Source organism: Doryrhamphus excisus, chromosome 17 (assembly GCF_030265055.1).
Source record: "Doryrhamphus excisus isolate RoL2022-K1 chromosome 17, RoL_Dexc_1.0, whole genome shotgun sequence".
Taxonomy (NCBI): domain Eukaryota; kingdom Metazoa; phylum Chordata; class Actinopteri; order Syngnathiformes; family Syngnathidae; genus Doryrhamphus; species Doryrhamphus excisus.
The window spans coordinates 2,539,848-2,558,348 of record NC_080482.1 but is presented as its reverse complement, the minus strand read 5'-3'; the positions used below and the strand labels follow the sequence as shown (position 1 = coordinate 2,558,348).

The following is an 18,501-nucleotide window of genomic DNA, read 5'->3' as shown; positions in this document are numbered from 1 at the left end:
GATTTGTATTATTACTTATTTTCACTAATAAATATCATAATGATAAATGTATTTGCATTTGCAAGCTCCTGAAAATAAATAATGTCCAGATTGTAGTATGTAAAGGGAAAATTACAACAAATGCTATAAATACTATGTACGCTAGATGGCGGTATGCACCCTGACGACAGTCACGCTGATAAATCCGAGGAAGAACAACTATGCGCATGTCATGCGTGTGACGTCACATTGCTGATTTGTTACTGCTGACCAGAAGCACATGACCAGGCGTGTTTACACCTGCAGTGACAGCAGCCTTAGCCTTAGATAACATTACCGTCGCGGTCCGAGGAGGACAAACTGTGGCCGGAAGTAGAGTGTCATTTGTTCCGTGGTAAACTTGGTAAGTCGGCCTCTGGTTTCCTTTAAAGTTTCTAATATCGCTGCTAATACGTCGCTGGCTTCCGTAGCAGCAGTCAAGCTAGTGCATTAGATAGCAGCTAATTTATTAAGGGTAGCTAATGATGTTGGCTTCTGTGGGAACACAAACGGTTTCTGGAAGTTACTTCAGAGTTTGAAACGTATAATGACGAAAACAAATCGCAAGGTCAGTGATACCTGTCTTATAAATACATATTATTCTAATGCCCTTTCGCTTTGCATTATACACGACAAATTGCATTGCCAGCTATAACAAACGTACGGTTGCCAATAGAGGCAAACACTGAAATGATCCGAAAACACACAAACGCCACAGAACAAACACAACTATGTCAATCACATAAACGTTGCACAATAAAAAAAAATACAGAAGAAAAATTGTGCAAATGACAAAACCACAAGTCAACACCTAATGAGAGAAATGCTACAAGTTCACAGAACAAAACAAGTTAGCCAGGCTAGCTTTAAGACATTGTTTCCTAATTGCCTTTGGTTTCATTGGGTTCATTCCAAGGCTAACCTTATCTACTTTGCTGTATAGTATTGTAAATAATACCTATTCAGTCCATCCATCTATCCATTTTCTATGCTGCTTTTCATTATTTTCAGTCTTTTTTTTGCATTTGTTTGTTTTTTCCCTGTTGAGTTTGTTTCATGTTGCAGTGCAGTGCATTTTTGATTATGAATCATTTCTGTGTTTCAACATTCGGTAGTTGCTGTACATTTTCCAGTACCTGCCGCCATAACAAAGTCCTCTTTATACATCATGCTGCAAAGTGTGTTAATAAGTTCATCTCTACCACTTATCTCTATACAGCCACCTGCAGGCCTCAGGGTCTTGAGCCCTGGAAACCAGCCCTCTGTCCACCATGGGCGAGACAGATGTGGAACGTGAGTTTTTCCTCTTAAAAACGACTCGTATTCAACTTCATTAGCTTCACCCATTATACACTTTCAGTAGGCTAACCAATGACACAACGCATGCGGCAAATACTGTGGCTAACGTTTGTGATTTTAGACTGAGTCATGTTGTGTTTTCACTCCAGAGGTGACCCTGGCTCTGCTTGATGCTGCCAATGACAAAGACGCTGAGGTCCAAGCTCAGGTTAGGAAGTCAGTGCTGACTCTGGGAAAAGAACAGCCTGACAGAGTGCTTGCAATGTGTCAGGACTACCTGCTGAAACACCCAAAGGTAACACAATACATTCTGTATATAGTGGAAATATATACACTAAATATACTGTCAATTCTAGTAATTCACACAGTAGTGACACACTTTTGATATACCATGAATATGTTCGTTTTTTGTTTTTTTTTAATTAAAACGGCTCTCCTTAAGTTCTCTTTGGGAATGCCTAAGATTGTGCTTGACAAGCTTGTGAACATTGCATGGAATGATGGAATGATTGATAACTCAGAATTTCACAGTTTTGTCATACAATCAACATTGCCAAGGTTTTCTTCGATGTTATTGCATAGTTTTGTATGAGATATTGAACCATCAACAAGAGTTATTATGTTGTTGGGGAACATCGTGTCATTCCGTCACAGCCCCCAGTCTTGTGATTATCACTTGATGACACCCTTACTGTGGACAACTATCCAAATATTAGGAAACATTAGTGATGCAGTACATAGCTTGTACTTCAATGTTGTTTTAATTGTATTAGTAAAAAGCTTCTTACTGTTGTGCTAATGCTAATTCTTTTGTAATTAATAAACATTCCTCCTCTCCCTGCTCCAGTTGGTAGTTAGCCACAGAGTTGTGATTCTTCAAACCATTGAGCTGATTGTCGGCAGCAGGATAGACGCCATCACGTACCCCAGGATCAAGAGCATCATCTCCTTGGCCTCTGATGAGATGACACGATCAAAGGTAATGTCTTATGTTAGATTTTGATTTGTGACACTGAGAAGCTTATCGGATATTGAGTATGTTGTTTGTATTTGTGCTCCTCACAGGAAGTTGTCCCTGACTGGCAGCAGGCAGCCAGTAACATTCTGGTCGCCGTGGGCAACAAACACATCAATGACATAATGGAGGAGATACTTAGTAAATTTCAGCCTGGAGTTTTGCCTCACTTTTTTGTGGTCCAGACATTAGCGAATCTCTCGGATTCAAACGGTACACCTTTACACATTGAACTGCACATTTTTACTGCATATTACTCACCAATGCCAAACTTGTACTTCATCTTTTCATAGGGGATGCATTATTTTGTAATAATAAATCCATAGTAAATACAACCTTGGGATGAACAAGTATGCTTGTTTACTGCTAAATTGATTATTGTAGTTCATATTCATGTATGTATGAACTTTGTTCTGCACATCAGATTGAGTTTTACTTTCATATACCGTACTTGCATCTACACGGCAGTCACTGAGTACGGTAGTTGTCCTTTAACTCGCCTGTTTTTATTGATGTTCCCATGATCACAAGAGCCACTGTTCTTTTTATTAACACGATGATGACCCTTTCTTCTGCAGTTTATGGCATGGTGCCTTTCCTGAATGCTATTCTTGGCACCATGTTGCCCATGCTGAGCCTAGCCAAACAAGACAACATGAAGTGGGTGTTCTCCTCCGGTACGAACTGACTTTGTTTTCCAATTTGTCACACGTGTAAGTAGTATTGATGGCGTCTACGGCGTATCGAAATGTTTTACATGTCGTCATTGAGAGAGATACTATAGAAATAGTTAAATCTTACTGTGTTGCATCTTTAAAATGAATGCTCCTTGACTTTTTTTTTTGTGTTTTGTGTCGCTCCTTCAGCCTTGTGTCATTTCAGTGACAGTATCATGGAGTACCTTGCCAACCTTGACAAGGCTCCAGATCCCACAGTCAGGCCAGACACGTTCTCCAGTGAAATCTATGCTGCCTTTGACATCCTCTTCAATAACTGGCTGCAAAGCAGAGAATCCAGGGTAAGCGATCAGGAGAGTTACCATAATGGATTGGTGTGTCTGCTCAGACTGCACTCATGGGCTTTTTGCTCTTTATGGAAGTTATATAAAAGTTATATGAAAGAGTCGGTGTCACACTTTACATCCCTCCCAACAAATGTATGTCCTGTCTTGTGTCCTGCAGTTGAGGCTAACAGTCGCTGAGGCAGTTGGCTCGATGTGCCATTTGATGGCTAGCGATAAACTGGAGGAGCAGATTGCCAAACTCATTCCTGCCATTCTGTCTTTGTATAAGAAAAACAACGAGCACTACATCATTAGCAAGGTGAGTCCGGGCTGCGGCAACATGATGATGATCTGAGGTAACGTTTCCCAGCATGTTTGTTATAAACTATTTAATTGTTTGTCTTTTAACACCCTGCTTACAGAGTCTATGCCAAGTTATTGATGCTTCTGTCAACATGGGCAGCAGGGTGCTCGAGACACAACTGGACAGTCTGCTTTTTGCACTCCATCAACAGGTATGCTCGCATGAATAAATCTACCGTAGATGTTAAAAACGACTTGCTGTAACTAAAAAGTGTGAAGTCAAATGTGATTTGAAATACAATTCAACTTCCATTGGCAGTCACACTGGTTAAAGTGTCAGAAAGATACATTGTTGTGTAGTGGCATTTCATTGTCTTGTACAGCATTGCCCATTTTTGTGCATTTAACAATGCAACCTAATTAGCCTTCACTCTGCCATCTTTCCACAGTTTTTTCCACTGTTACCATCACGCAATGCTAAGTGATGTATCTTAATCATAACACAGCTATTTACAAGGGCACTAAAATTTGAGTTTTTCAGTTTAGCAGTCTTTGCTGGGTTCACAAACGCCTTCAAACTGTGCATGTCATGTCCATTGAATTTTGTTATCATATCATATTTATCATCATTCATTAGTTTATTCAGGTAACGTTTTGGTCCGCTTGACCTTCATCAGACATATTAAATCCCATCTCCGCCCTACACACATATATGTATGTCCCCGATGGGTGCAGTCAACCAATCCGGGGACTTAAAGGGCGACCTGTCGAAGGGCAATAACATTCAGTTAACAGGTGTACAGAGTTTCACATAATATGAAAAACATTTTTCTATACATAATTTAATTCACACAAACACAACACATGAACACATGTACAAATAGGGGCAACCATGCCAGTGATTTAAAAAACAGTTTTATGATTTTTTTAAAATAAAAATCAGTAAATCCTCAACATCTTTTATAGGAGGGCGGGAGGAAAAAACGAGCAAATCTGTACCAGTGGGAACAGTCAAAATAATAGCCATAGAAATGAACATCGGTAATTCTGCAAATTTAATGAATAACTATAATTTGCTAAAATATATTGTTCCATTAATTGAGTATATTGTATTTGTTTAGCAAGTGTGCCATTGACCTAAATGATCTCTGTGTTAGGTTTCCCTTTGCCTGCGTAGCTAAATACTGTACTACGCCACAGATACAGTATCACATCACTGCCATATGTACACGGGAGTGTGTTCATTCTCGTCCCACCAATGTACTTTTCTCTCTCCAGGTGTCCACCTCTGTTGATTATAGTAACCCTCCTACAGTCAAGAATCACAACGAGGTCCTGCGTTGCTTCAGTTTGTTAGGTAGCGGAACTCTTACATGATTATATATGCTCTAATTTCAAGTGGTGCACCGTGACATCCGCTGTAACGGTTGGAGTCACAAGAACAGAAATGAAATCATCCATTAGCGTGACATCAGACATGATGTCCCGAATCATATTAAATGTGGAGTTTTCACTCCTGAGCTGTTTTTTTTTTACGGCATGTTGTTATTGGATTGTTACAAGTTATGTATTTTAACGTCTCTCTTCCTATCTCCCATTCTAGCTAATGCTTTCCCGGACCGACTGGTAATGTTTGTTCTTCAGAAATTAGAGAACAGCAACGAGAGGAGCAGATTGGGCTCCCTGGCTGTCCTACGTCACCTCATCAACTCCAGCAGTGAGTAGATGCTGAGTGCTAACATTCCTAAAAAAATGATTCATATAATAATGTACAGTACTTGGATATAGTTTGACCCGATTAAATGTCTGCAAAATCAAAATGTCTGCTCTTGGCCTAAACTATCAGTTTGAGAGAATCAATAAATAATAATAAGAATAAATAATACATTCTAAATCATGCATTAACTTATTATTATTAGGTTTTTATTCCACTCATTCTAAGTTTTCCATCTCTCATGTAATAATATGTGCATGTGTATTGCAGCTTCAATGATGGAGACCAAGAAGCTTCTCATTCTAGCTAGCATCAGGCAACCAATGGCTGACCACAGCAACAAGGTAACACGCATTCATCCGTAAACGGAACACCAGGATTGCCGTTTCGACAATGGTTCAACTTCGGCACGTATCTGTGGACCCAGGTTAAGAAGCGCGTGGTCCAGGTGATCAGCGCCATGGCCCATCACGGTTATTTAGAGTTAGACGGCGGAGAGTTACTGGTGAGATTCATCGTTCAACACTGTGCCTTACCGGACACGTATCAGGTATGCCGACAACAGTAACATTGCGATTATCACATTGACACAAGCACTAATGCTACTCTTTTGCATTGTTTATTTACATGTATCTTGTACATACAGAGCCAATGATGTTTCATCAATCACTTTACAACTTTTATCGAAAGAAAGCCATGCATAACATATCTACTTACATGTATTTCATTATCTTTGTATGCCTGCCTTAGAGGGGTCAGAAAACTGAAGACCCAGAAGAGGTCACAAATGAGGCCCTGAGGTCAATGTGTGACAACACCCTTCATCTACTGACCACGACTGTTGGACGGCTGGCTGATGTATGTAAAGTATCAATTTCATTTGTGTTTACTCAATCCACTGGTTCCTTTTATATCACTCAAAAGCAACTTTCAATGACTTTATGTTCATTTTTAGGTGCTGTGGCCAAAGCTGCTCAACTATCTAACACCTCCACAGTACAACAACGCCACCACTTCGCTGTGCAGGAGTCTGATTGTACTTGGAAACAAGAAAAAGGAAAACAAGGAGCCCAGCTTTAACATCGACTTTACACAGGAAGGTAGATTGGGTATTTGTGTTAATATGTTTGTTATATGTCTTGGCATCTGTACATGACATTTATTTTCTCTTTATTTAGGGATGTTCCGTCACATACATTAATATTAGGGACGTTAAGCCACGAGTGCAGCCGATGCCGATACCAATACCGATCACATACATGCAGTGTAAATGTTTAAATGTCTATACTGGCTATTTTAGGGGCCATCAATGTTTTCTCTTGTGATGGCTACTTTTACAAAATAAAAATGGCCAATTTTGTAACATTTATTTTCATAGCTTATTTCAAGCAAAACAAAGCCAATATGCTTGTTTTACCAGAACATGAACAGGACTGATAGGAGTACTCTATATATACTGTAAGTCGCTCTGGAGTACAACCATGAAAAAACAGAATATACATTATATCGGTGGTATCACAAGATCTTGCAAGATTAAAACGTTACAAAAAACGTGACAATTTCTCACTATATTAAGCAAATTAATTGATCACACAATACATTGTGTAATGTAATATATTGAATATATTTCCATATGCATATGTGTCTTTTCCTTGTCTGTCATCTATGTCAAATTAGTAGATATACAATATATTATCATATCTTTTTTAATTGTATTTTCTTAAAATATTTTTTTTTTTCCTCTTTCAGTCAATCTGCCATCTCCTCAAACATTGATGATCAAACTGTTGGCAAGTACAACCACCAAGTGAACACATAAGACAGCATCAGATTTAGAAAAATAAACCCTCAGTATCGTCCTCCAGGTGACATACTGGAGTCACTGTAACTTGACTTGTTTCCGTGGGTGCTTGCCTTGTCTCCTTCCAGATGAATGCAGCATTCCCATTCAAAAGCAGAGGTCATGGAGGTCCATCGCTCTCCCTCCTCCACATCCTCTCTGTTAATATTCACCGCAGCACAGAAGCTCTCTGGGACAAGGAGATCCCTCCTCTGCTGGCGGTACTGGAGGGTAAGCAGCAAGCGTTTGCTAATGGTCGAAAACCCTGGTGCACACTATTCTATCTTTCTGTTATTGTTTTCAGAGTCAACGGCAGAGAATCTTGATAAGAAAAGATGGCATGAAAATGTCCTGGAGGTGGGCTTTTTTGGGATATTCTTAATATTAAATATTAATAATGTTTGGACTATTAGAGTGACAATTACATTGTGCTGCGATTGTTTCCAGATCCTGTCCAAAACGTTGGTTGCTGTTGACGATGACAAGTGGGTGTGCCAGTTAGCAGCAGAAGCAACTAGATACTTGTCCACCTATAACAGTGATTTGGAGGAGAAGGTAAAGGCTATTTTACAGACCAGGGCTACTGTAAATTGGCATAACCAAACAGTATGTTTTGTATATAGTATATATATATATATATGTATATACTGTGTTTTTTTCCTTTACAGAGTTTCCTGTATCAGTGTATAGGAGTGACCCTGCAGCATTCTCTCAATAAGGAGTTTGTTAAAAAACAGTTGCAGGAAATCCTCCTAACAGCACGACACAATGATGCTGTTGAAAGAGAGGTACTGTCAATCAATATGTCAATTAATATGTGTCATGTGATCTGCTGGGATAGGCCCGAGCTCATGCGTGACACAGAACAGGATACACAATAGAAAATGAATGAATGAATACTAGCGTACTGGATTCCGTTTCTATGGAATGCTTTTATTTGTCAGGGCGTGGCTCTGGGCGTCGGGCGCTGCGCTAACAGCCATCTAGACGGAACTCTGGCCAAACTGGAAGAGTTTGGAAAATCGGATGCATTCAAGAAATCGCCAAGCATCTTTAACTTGCTCAAAGTAAAAGGAACATTTACAATAATCACTTCAGTTAAAGACACAATTCAGTTTAATTCAATTTGAGTCTCTCGTCTCAGGAACGCAACGATGTTGAGACGGAGAAAGTGAAAAGCACGTTAATCCTGTGTTACGGTCACGTGGCTGTAAACGCTCCTTCAGAGAAGATCCTGGATCGTATTGATCAAGACATTCTTCGCTGTATCAGTAAACATTTCAACACCAAGGTAATGCAAACACTGTGGTTTGGATAAGATACAGTATTTACAGTAAGTAGAGAGGTTGTTTGCAATATCGGTCATTACTATGGATAATAATCTTGATAAATCTCATTTAGAGAAAATTAATCACATTTATTACCTTTTTAAAATAGTGTATAAGGTCATATATTTTTTCTTTTTTGTCATCTGACATTGAGTGATATCTCGTCTTATCTTGAGGTGACAAATGTCATCAATGGGAAAGGTCCACTTAATGTATTGTAGTTTTTGAATTATTGACATTGTGCAAACATTATGATCATATTGCTTTTGTGGCTTTATGATTTATCTACGCTCACCAATTGCCTAACATCTGATTTGTCTAACATAGTCGCAAAATCCTACAAATGTAGTTGACCATGTGTAGAAAATGATTTCATGTATATTTACATCTATTTCATACAGGTGCTTGGAATTAAAGTAGAGACCAAGGTATCGTCACAGGGATACTGGGGCCGTTTCACTTTGTTTCTCTTCCCAGTTAACCGCTACTTTTTGTTTCCTGTTCTGATGCCCACGTTTGCGGTGGAAATCTTAAGTGAAAGTTTGGAAACATTTTCTTGATGGCATAAGGCATCTGCACCGGCCAACTTTTTAACTCCTTTACATTCTCAGCTTTTGCAACAAGCTATTGACATCATGAAGGGTGCATTTTCATTTAAAAGGATTTAAGGGTTTTTTGTACTACAAGTAACTCATCATTTATCTGTATTATAAAAAAAAGATCAGATTTTGCTGACTGCTCGATGAACGCTGACCTGAGACTATTTTACATTCTCCTTTTGACTCCTAACAGCTCGTTTATGTCTGTCACTTTTTACGCCAGAGCCCACGGCTGGGTGACTCTTGAACTCATCTACTCTAATAAACTTAAAACTTCTCTCCATCCGCAACTATGGAAGGATCAATTCTCATTTTCAAGATTAATATATTGCTCGAGTGATTCTTGGCTTTGCTTATGCTAATCTGTTTGTATTATATAATATTGGTGGTGGGGCATTTTCTTTCTTTAGGGTGGATTGAAAATAGAATCTTCTGATGTGTCCTGTTTTTGTCCTTACATTGTGTGTGTGTGTGTCCAAATGTCAGGATCTGACAATGAAACTGAGTTTGATCCAGAGTATCGGCCTCGTCGCTAAAGCCATCAGTGAGTGTGTGAGGAAACAAGGCTACGTCTTCACTCGCAAACAGGAGCTCATTTCTGTCATGCTGGTGAGTGGTCAGCACTCATACATATGTATACTATACATTTATACTACATATTTTTTCTTGATTTGTTTTCTTGGACAGGATTTTATTAAAGCCGAACCTGCCGATTCACTTCGGACTCCAGTGCGCCACCTGGTGATGAGCACCTGTGCCAACCTCACGTATCCTCCAATGCTCCACTAAGGCTTCCACCCTTGAAAGAGACTGTTGACATTTCATAGGAACCTTTCAACTTATCCTGGCTAACTGAAAGAGACGCGATGTGTGTTTCTACCCTTTTCATTTCCTACTGGTTTTGCCTTTGACCTTCAGTGACCCAGGCCTCTGGACCCTGCGCTGAGTGAGAATGAGAGTTTTGACTTGCTGAAGGTGTGTGTGAACAGTGTATTCTCTTTACCGCTGGAGACGCACACACCAGAAAAAAACAAAGAAGAGGAAATATTGGACCCCAAGCAAAGAAAGGTGAACTAGTTAGCTCAGTTGCCTCTAGGTTATCATTTGAATTGAATCATGTACTGTAAAATACATGCGTACATACTGTACACAATAACGCATGTTTGCAGGCCTTGTACAAAGACACCCTGACTGCACTGCATGGGTTACTGAACAGTGTGCTCACCAAGGATCCTACACCTGATAGTCTACAGAGTGTTTTTAAGGTAAGCACTTGTTTTTTTCTACTTTGTGTCATTGCCAGGAACCAATAATTCCAACTCATTCAATGCCAAGGACATATCCCGTTTATCCCGTTTTTGTATATAATGCATTTTACGCAGGTTACATTTTGTAAAAGATACATTTGAGTGTATTTGTGCTTTGAACTCTCCTTTTTTCACAATGTCTCGACTTTGTTAGACTGGCTGCATATGCAATGGTCACTGAAACAGATAAATTAGCTACAATGTCCTATAAATGGTTAATTGCTTTGTTGCCGTTATTGCAGTGTCAACGCTGAGTGTTGCTCAGTGTCATCTGACACCCCATCATCTTTCTGCCCCGTGCAGCACATCGAATGCTGGTTGAGCTCACCGCAAGAATACGAGAGAGAGAGAGCTATCACAGCCACCGCCTGCATGCTGACTCACTACCTGGACAACATGACAGTCAAGGTGAAGTCAAGTCTTGTTTTGACTTGACTTGACATCTCATAGAAGCTTTTCTCACTTGTGTTCATGTCTAGAACATGGTGTCCTTCCATAACCTTGGAGCTCTGCTGGGTCGACTGTCTCCACGCTGCTCTGACCCTCACCTTGTTGTACGCACCGGCGCCATTGACTGTATACACACTCTGCTGTGTATCCAGCTACGCTATGAAGGTGACACATTGACACTTAGTACTCTTGTTAATATCATGTCATCTTTGGTAATGGTAATGGTTTAATTTCATTTGAACATGCATCAGATTACAATTGAATGCATCCCATAATCAGTTCACAGTTCCACATGTCCAAAAGGAGTAGGAAGAAGCAAAGCTTATTAAATCCTACCCCTCCATCTGGTACTTTTACAATCAGTAACTGTTACATTTGTTCACTTCCTGCTTTCCTAATATAATTTAAGTTTTTTTACTTTATTTTATTAATTTTTATAAATTTTTTTATTTGTTTATTTTATTTGCTACTTTGCGAATTTGAGTGTTACATTCACTAAATGGACAAAACCATTGGGATTCCGAACTAACAAATGTCAATTTCTTCCACCTAAAATGCCCTTGTGTGCAGAAAAGGGCACAATTATGGGTTTTGTTTATTCATATATTCATATATTCATATTCATATGTTATGTATTGTTTAATTCTACTACTTACCTAATAGTGACGCTTTCTCTTTTTGATATGAAATACAGGTGTCTCTCTTGGCTATAAAGATGAAGCCGTGGATGGGCTATTACTTCTGAAAGACAGACTAGAAAATCCTGACCATTCAGTTCTCTACAAGACCTGCTCCGAGATCACCTGGGTACATTTTTTAAGGACACATTCAATCAGTCTAGATTAGATTTTTATTAAAAACTTGTATCTATTCTATTTAGTTCTATGGTTTCTATCGTTACATACAGTATGAAACAATGAATGAACGTGAATGTAGGATTATGTACTTAATAATAAGTGTGAAATAGCTGAAATTTCCTTGTGTGCTTCAGGTGATGAGTAAGCGTCTACCTCTGCAGCAGCTCACCACCTTCGTGTTCATGTTGTTTGAGGGCCTGGTCGACAGTCAGTCAAACTGCTGCAGAGCGTCATCTGTCATACTCAACACTCTGCTAAAGAACCGAGGCGGCGGAATACAAGAGATGGTAATGTGACTTTGACAAGATTATTATTACACTCTGTGCTTGTTGCTTCATTTGAATTTAGTCCCAATTTCTAGGTACCTGAGATGCTGGAGGTGCTTCACATGCAACTGCAGAGCATCACTGAGGAGCAGGTAGGGCAAGACGGTACCATGGCAATTCTAGATAATATTTGTTGTCATGTTACATGTAGGATATTTTCTATATGTGTAGTATAACAAAGTTACCCGCGATTAATCGCATTCACCGTGGTGATGCTTGATGATGTCATACTTTTGTACCTGTGTTTAGGTGAGAGTGGCAGTCGGGCAGACCGTACTAATCCTGGCATCTCAACATCTCCAGACTGTTGTTAATACTCTCATTAACCAACCGCTTCCATATGACAGGTAGCTGTTTAGCAAGTATGAACTAGGGATGTTCCTATCAGGGTTTGAACCCAATAATCGGACGATACCTATACCAATACCGATCACATCCAGACCATCGATTCACCCCTAGTGTGAACATATTCAGCTAGTACATTTGATAACTTATTTCCCCTCAGATAGCTATTCCAATGTGTACTTTCTTCTTTTAGACAGATGTTTTACTAGTGCACCTTTGCAGTTATATCCTGTTTTTTAATTTTTTAGTTGGACCAGTGAGATGTGGATGGCTTTGGGAGCAGACCCCGTAGTAGCCAATCAGATCATTGAAATGGTAATGGAGAAACTTTCCGTCATGGCGCCCTATGTGGACAAGAAAGATTCAATGATCAGAGGCGGAACAACCAAGATGGCGACACCTAAGCCACTTGCTGTAAGTGATAAACGCAAACAACCTCCACCACGTGGTTATCTTTTTATACCGTACATGTTTGTGTTCTTTGTTCCTAGATGACGTGTGGTCTCAAAGAACTCTTATTAAATGGACAGAGCCAAGAGCCGGCCCTAAGTCAGTTCCCTCAGCTCTTTTCCTGCCTCACTGTCAGAATGGGAGCTAGCGTCGGAGTCTCGGCACCGAAGGATAACAACACAAAACACGCCGCCTCCGTCCACGTTGCAGGGTTGGCATGTTTGTTGTCCTGTTTGTGCCACCCATTTTTTTTAATCATTTTTATTGGTGAGTGATACTCTCCTGTGTGTGTTTGTTTGTGTGTCTAGAGTTGCAGCTGATGCACTGAGAATCTTGCTAGCGAGAGCTCAGTTAGATGAGGTGATGAGAAGACTGGATGAGGCTAATGCTTGGGACGCAATGAAGGAACAGAATACACACATAACTGGAGTTACGCTACTAGCAAGGTAAATATTTACATTCAATCTCAACCAGATGAATGCGTTTCAGTAAATTCCACATTTTATGATGGGAAGTTTGACCCCCGGAATGGATGAAGGCCTTTTTTAAAAATACTAAAATGGACTGAAGTCTGAAAGTGACAAGTTGGGTTATATTTAGGATGTAGAGATTTATATATTCACACATAAGAACTTGTCCCTGAGTGAGTCAGCACTTTTTCTCCTGCCACTCACACACACTATTGGGAATCTGGAAAGATTGAAGGTAGAACAGATTATGTTTGACTCCTGATGACTCCTTCTACTATAATTACTACAGCTAATATTAGTAAGAGTAATGATAATGTTATGTACACTGACATAATATGAAATATGAACCCTTCCAGTGTGTTTGTCTAACTCGTCATCAATGGTGGTTGTTAAGAATGACTTCCTTTCTGCTTCTTTTGTTCCCCTCCTGTCATTAGGGCGATGGCCAAACACGCCGGTCCCAGGTTGCCGGCCATTGTTGAGTGTCTGTGTCCATCCTTGAACAACATCTACGAGTGTCAGCGAATCACCGTGACAGCTTTTTTCTCCGAGGTGACAACCAGTGTTGCATCACTTTTTACTTCAAGATGATTTGTATTCAAGTCCTTTCTTTTGTGTTCTCGCCAATATTTTGCTGTACATGACCTTTTCAAACATTTCTATAAGAATTTAGAAAGCCTATTAAAAAAACAAAACAAAACAAGTTTGATCGCAAGGTGGAGAAAATGATGCCTGGCTTTTTCTCTTTGATCAGCTCCTGAATCATCATGTGGCGACAGAGTTGATGTTGATTGACGTGTTAATGAACAACATGATGGAAAGGATATCAGACCCGTGTGCCACTGTCCGCATGCTGGCTGTGCGGGGGCTGGGCAATATAGCCGTCGGCTCACCTGAAAAGGTACACACACACACTAAAGCACTCAAACACTGCTATGTACAGATGTCCATTGTTACATTAAGTCGACCATCGCTCCCCCACTAGGACATTTTTTCATTCATTTTCTACCGCTTATCCTCATGACGGTCGCGGGGGGTGCTGGAGCCTATCCCAGCTGTCTTCCGGCGAGAGGCAGGGTACACTTTGGACTGGTGGCCAGCCAATCACAAGGCACATATAGACAAACAACCATTCACACTCACATTCATACCTATGGACAATTTGGAGTGGCCAATTAACCTAGCATGTTTTTGGAATGTGGGAGGAAACCGGAGTACCCGGAGAAAACCCACGCATGCACGGGGAGAACATGCAAACTCCACACAGAGATAGCCGAGGGTGGAATTGAACCCTGGTCTCCTCGCTGTGAGGTCTGTGTGCTAACCACCCGACCGCCGTGCAGCCCCACGCCCTTTTATTAGTTTAGTATAATTATTAGTCCAGTATAAGCCATTAAAACCAACATCTAACTTGTGAGTGTAGTATTCCACATTGGCCACTAGGTGTCAGTACTTGTTCAGTGAGACAAGCACCAGCCCGGTTTTTATTTCAGGTTTAAATTATCTCACAACATTTCAGAAGATTGTAAACAGGCCTTTCTACTCCAAAACTATGAAAATATTCCATATGTAAAGAAGGAACCCTACTTTGCAGAAATTCACTTATCAAGCTCAGGTCTGGAACCAATTAATAGCAATAAGTGAGGGATTACTGCATACAGCAAACACCCTTTATCTCTCGTCTTTTCTCTTCAGGTGAACAAATACGCCAAACAGCTGCTAGCAGCCATGAGTTCTGGCATGGAGGAGAAAGACGATCCAGGTAACACAACCATAGTCTCTAAACTGGGTTCTTCTTCCCTTGGGCCAAATGTGGAGTTAATGTTTCATTTGTTGAATGGGAATGGAATCTTCTGGCGGAAGTGAAAGAAAAAAGTGGTTATATAGATATGCATGCACTTGACTTTGTCGCCTGACCAAAAACCAGAAGATGCTGGTGTGAAAGTCCTCTTAATTTGTCTCCGCAGGCAAGCTGATTACTCTTGAGGCCATGTCAGGTCTTTCTAAAGTTCTCGTCTACCTGGATAAGAAGAATATCCACCTGCTAGTGGTTTATATCTTCATGAAGATCAAGCCATTTTTGGAGAGTGTAAGTTCTTTTAGGTTGTTTTCATCTCTTCATCTCGCTTATTCTGAGGAACAGTCGCACTAACATGGCTAACTTGGCACATCCAGGAGAATGATGAGATCCGCTGCGCTTCCATTCATCTCATGGGGAACCTGTCTAAGTTTGGTTCTGGAGAGCCGGTCTTCAAAGACCAGATCCACAATGTTCTTGTCAGCCTGCTTTTACACCTGGTGGACCCAAACCCACATGTAGTCAAGGTGAGGAACGTACAACCAACAATGTTTTTGGTTGCTAGCTAACACATGGAGTCGAATGGAGTCGAATGCAGTCGAATGCAGTCGAATGGACCATGTTCTAGTCTTAAATGTATCTTTTCTTTGTCGTTGTGTCCAGGCGTGTAAATATGCGATGCGTGTGTGTGCTCCAATGGTGGGCTCCGAGCAGATCACAGCCATGTTTCAGAATCATCTCTACGAGGACAAGAGCTTACACTACGGGGAGTTCATCAATGATCTCACCAAGTACCTGGTGAGACACGCATAAGACAATCGTGACAGATTGTCTACATGCAGGCTAGGTCTAGATCTAGATCCAGATCCTAATAGTTTAAAAGCCCTGGACCTTTAGACATAATAATTGCATAATAATTGATTCATCTTCTAATTGATTGTTCGGAATTCTAATCAATTGTGTGGATTTTTAAGTGCATAGATGGATTGTTGATGGGAAGCTGAACTCCATCTGTGCAGACTTCTTCTGTATGGAGCAGCATTATCCTCCTCAATATGATACGTGCTTGGAAATAGGAGTCGACAACATTCTGACACAAATTCTCAATATTTTTAAAATCCAGTAAGGGAAGTTGGAGTTAAATGTCCAGTTATGAATCCAGCATGTGGCTTTTTTTTCCAGATCCAGGACTTCCCAGGCATGCTAAACTTCTACCACATCTCAGTCCTCCAGTTCTTCAAGAGCAACTGGTCTGAAGTCCGAGCAGGCGCCGCCATGTTCATAGGTATGGAATCAAACGGGTGGTGTAACAGTTGTCAAAACATGCTGTCCAACCAAGTCAATAACCATCACGTCACTAAAATCCTTGAATGAGGCAACAGCTTCTCATATTATTGTTACATTACTCAAAATGAGTTTGCTCATCAGGGTTTCTGCTGGGGAACCTTCCAGAGGAACATTTCTCCCATCTCAATATGGGCACCATTACTAAAGGTGATGCATTCTTCCATGTTTTTCTCCTTCTGGCTGTGGAATATGTGGACTATAACGGCTATGATGTTTATGTTGTCTTCATCCTCAGGTCTTGTGATGCTGCTTCAAGATCCCGACCCCGTGGTGAGAGTCAAGGCTGCAGAGGCCATGGGACACTTCCACTGACACAAAGCTCTCCTTTGCTAGCTAGTCTTTGCACGTCATTATGTACACATTCACACAGAGTCCGTGTTCGTTCGGGATGGTCGTACAACCACCACAACGTTCGTGCCGTGACAAAGACATTCCATTCGAAGGAACTCTTGCAATTCCACAAACGCATCAACACTGAAACACACTTGCACTTAAACATGTGTAGCTTTATAGATCTTCATTTGTCACTTGACTTACAGTACTTGGAACATTTTAGTAACCAAAGACTGCAGCAGAGGCATACCAGGTATGTACTCGTCACACACATGCAATTTGTTTTTTAATGATATTATTGTTTATAGGAAAAAAATGATAGTTTCTTCCAATAATATGTGAATGAGACATTAGTGAGTAGATATATAAATATGACTGTTCTACATGTGTGAGCTCGATTGCTTGTCAAAGTCTGGAATTCATGAAAAAAGATGCCATATCAAGCCAAACGTTTTACTTTGCTTTTGGCTTTAGTTGCTGGGTTTGATCCCGTTCTTTATTTTTGTCACATGACCCACCCAGCCAATCGTCATCTATGGATCGCCAACGTATAAAATGTCAGTTGGCTGATTGGGACCAAAAGGGGGGGGGGGGGTTTGAGCCATATCGGTGCCAAGCAACAACTCATAACTGCCAGCATTACATACAGTCTCATTATTTTTTGATTTACACACAATTCTGAAATTATAATTACTGTGTAATAAATGCCGTTAGCATAGCAGCCGATGGACGTGTTTGAATAGTGCAATATGAGACCTCACAATTCATAGATAAATTCATAAATGGATTCTCACGCATGGTACTTTTCGTGTTAATTTGTATATTACAGCACATACTGTACTTTTTTAATGACAATGTCACAACTGGAATGTTTTTTTTTTTACATGTCACTTTTTGTGTTTACATGCTTGTATGCCAGCCTTATGATTTGTCCTTGACCCGCCCTTGACTGCTTTCATTTTGCATTCCTGTCCGAAAACTACAACCAGCCAGGTCGTGGGTCACCTTTTTATCTTTAAGCAGTTGCTTCATTAGTGAATAAGAACATTTGTTAATAATAATAACAACAACATTTGTTAAGCTCATGCAAACATCTTTTCCAGCATCTGTGTTTATTTATTAAGATGTTAAACGGGGACTCAAAGCTTGTTGCACTTTCAAACATTGTTCAAATGCTATTTGTTGGTTGTTTCAGTGTTTGGCATTGCTTATTACATTACATGTTTACAATATTATGCCAGTCTAGCATATTAAATATGTTTTGGATGTTTGCTATTGTACCTTTCCCCTGTGTGTCACATGATTATCTTGCCACTACAAAATGGCTGAATGTGTATAAGAATGAATGTTTGCATGTGCGTCAAATAAAGACTAATAAAGACATACATTAAGACATTTAATTGTGTTGATTCTTAATCGTGTATTTTGTTAGTGATCTGTTGGAAGTAATCGTGACAAATAAAGTACCGCACGTTTACAATTCTGCCTTGTCAACTTTAGGGGTGCAATTTTATCAGCGGCCACGTGGCTGTGGTAAAGAGCCACTTGACGCCATACACGAAGGAGAAACGACAAATTCACTAACTACGACTGAGTATTAGGCTCACATTAAAAAAAAACTGGGATTTCGAGAATAAAGTTATAGTATTATGTGCCAGAAGAAGTAAACTTTCATCTTGCTTCAGGTTAGCTTTTATTT

The 18,501-nt window shown here is 40.1% G+C and overlaps 1 protein-coding gene across 4 annotated transcripts; it reads left to right on the top strand.

The window, feature by feature from the left end:
• Nucleotides 1–227: 227 nt before the first annotated feature.
• Nucleotides 228–18,073, top strand: mroh1 (maestro heat-like repeat family member 1). Of its 4 annotated transcripts, none has more exons than XM_058053863.1 (46): nt 228–382; nt 1,248–1,311; nt 1,467–1,612; nt 2,165–2,296; nt 2,383–2,545; nt 2,911–3,009; nt 3,199–3,350; nt 3,514–3,654; nt 3,758–3,850; nt 4,917–4,995; nt 5,242–5,355; nt 5,623–5,696; nt 5,780–5,902; nt 6,103–6,210; nt 6,308–6,452; nt 7,102–7,142; nt 7,282–7,423; nt 7,497–7,549; nt 7,640–7,747; nt 7,861–7,980; nt 8,137–8,259; nt 8,337–8,483; nt 8,697–8,732; nt 8,922–8,948; nt 9,606–9,728; nt 9,807–9,886; nt 10,046–10,187; nt 10,289–10,384; nt 10,730–10,834; nt 10,906–11,041; nt 11,571–11,683; nt 11,868–12,020; nt 12,095–12,151; nt 12,309–12,406; nt 12,653–12,818; nt 12,896–13,065; nt 13,163–13,300; nt 13,762–13,876; nt 14,079–14,225; nt 15,020–15,086; nt 15,292–15,413; nt 15,500–15,649; nt 15,786–15,920; nt 16,305–16,407; nt 16,551–16,616; nt 16,705–18,073. In XM_058053863.1, the coding sequence occupies exons 2-46, from the start codon at nt 1,290–1,292 to the stop codon at nt 16,779–16,781; spliced, it is 4,947 nt and encodes a 1,648-aa protein (XP_057909846.1). In that variant the 5' UTR covers nt 228–382; nt 1,248–1,289; the 3' UTR covers nt 16,782–18,073. The 4 variants fall into 4 exon arrangements, with proteins under 4 accessions (XP_057909846.1, XP_057909845.1, XP_057909847.1 ...); XM_058053862.1 differs by having other exon boundaries at nt 232–382; nt 1,238–1,311; XM_058053864.1 differs by lacking the exon at nt 8,697–8,732 and having other exon boundaries at nt 232–382; nt 1,238–1,311.
• Nucleotides 18,074–18,501: the final 428 nt, after the last annotated feature.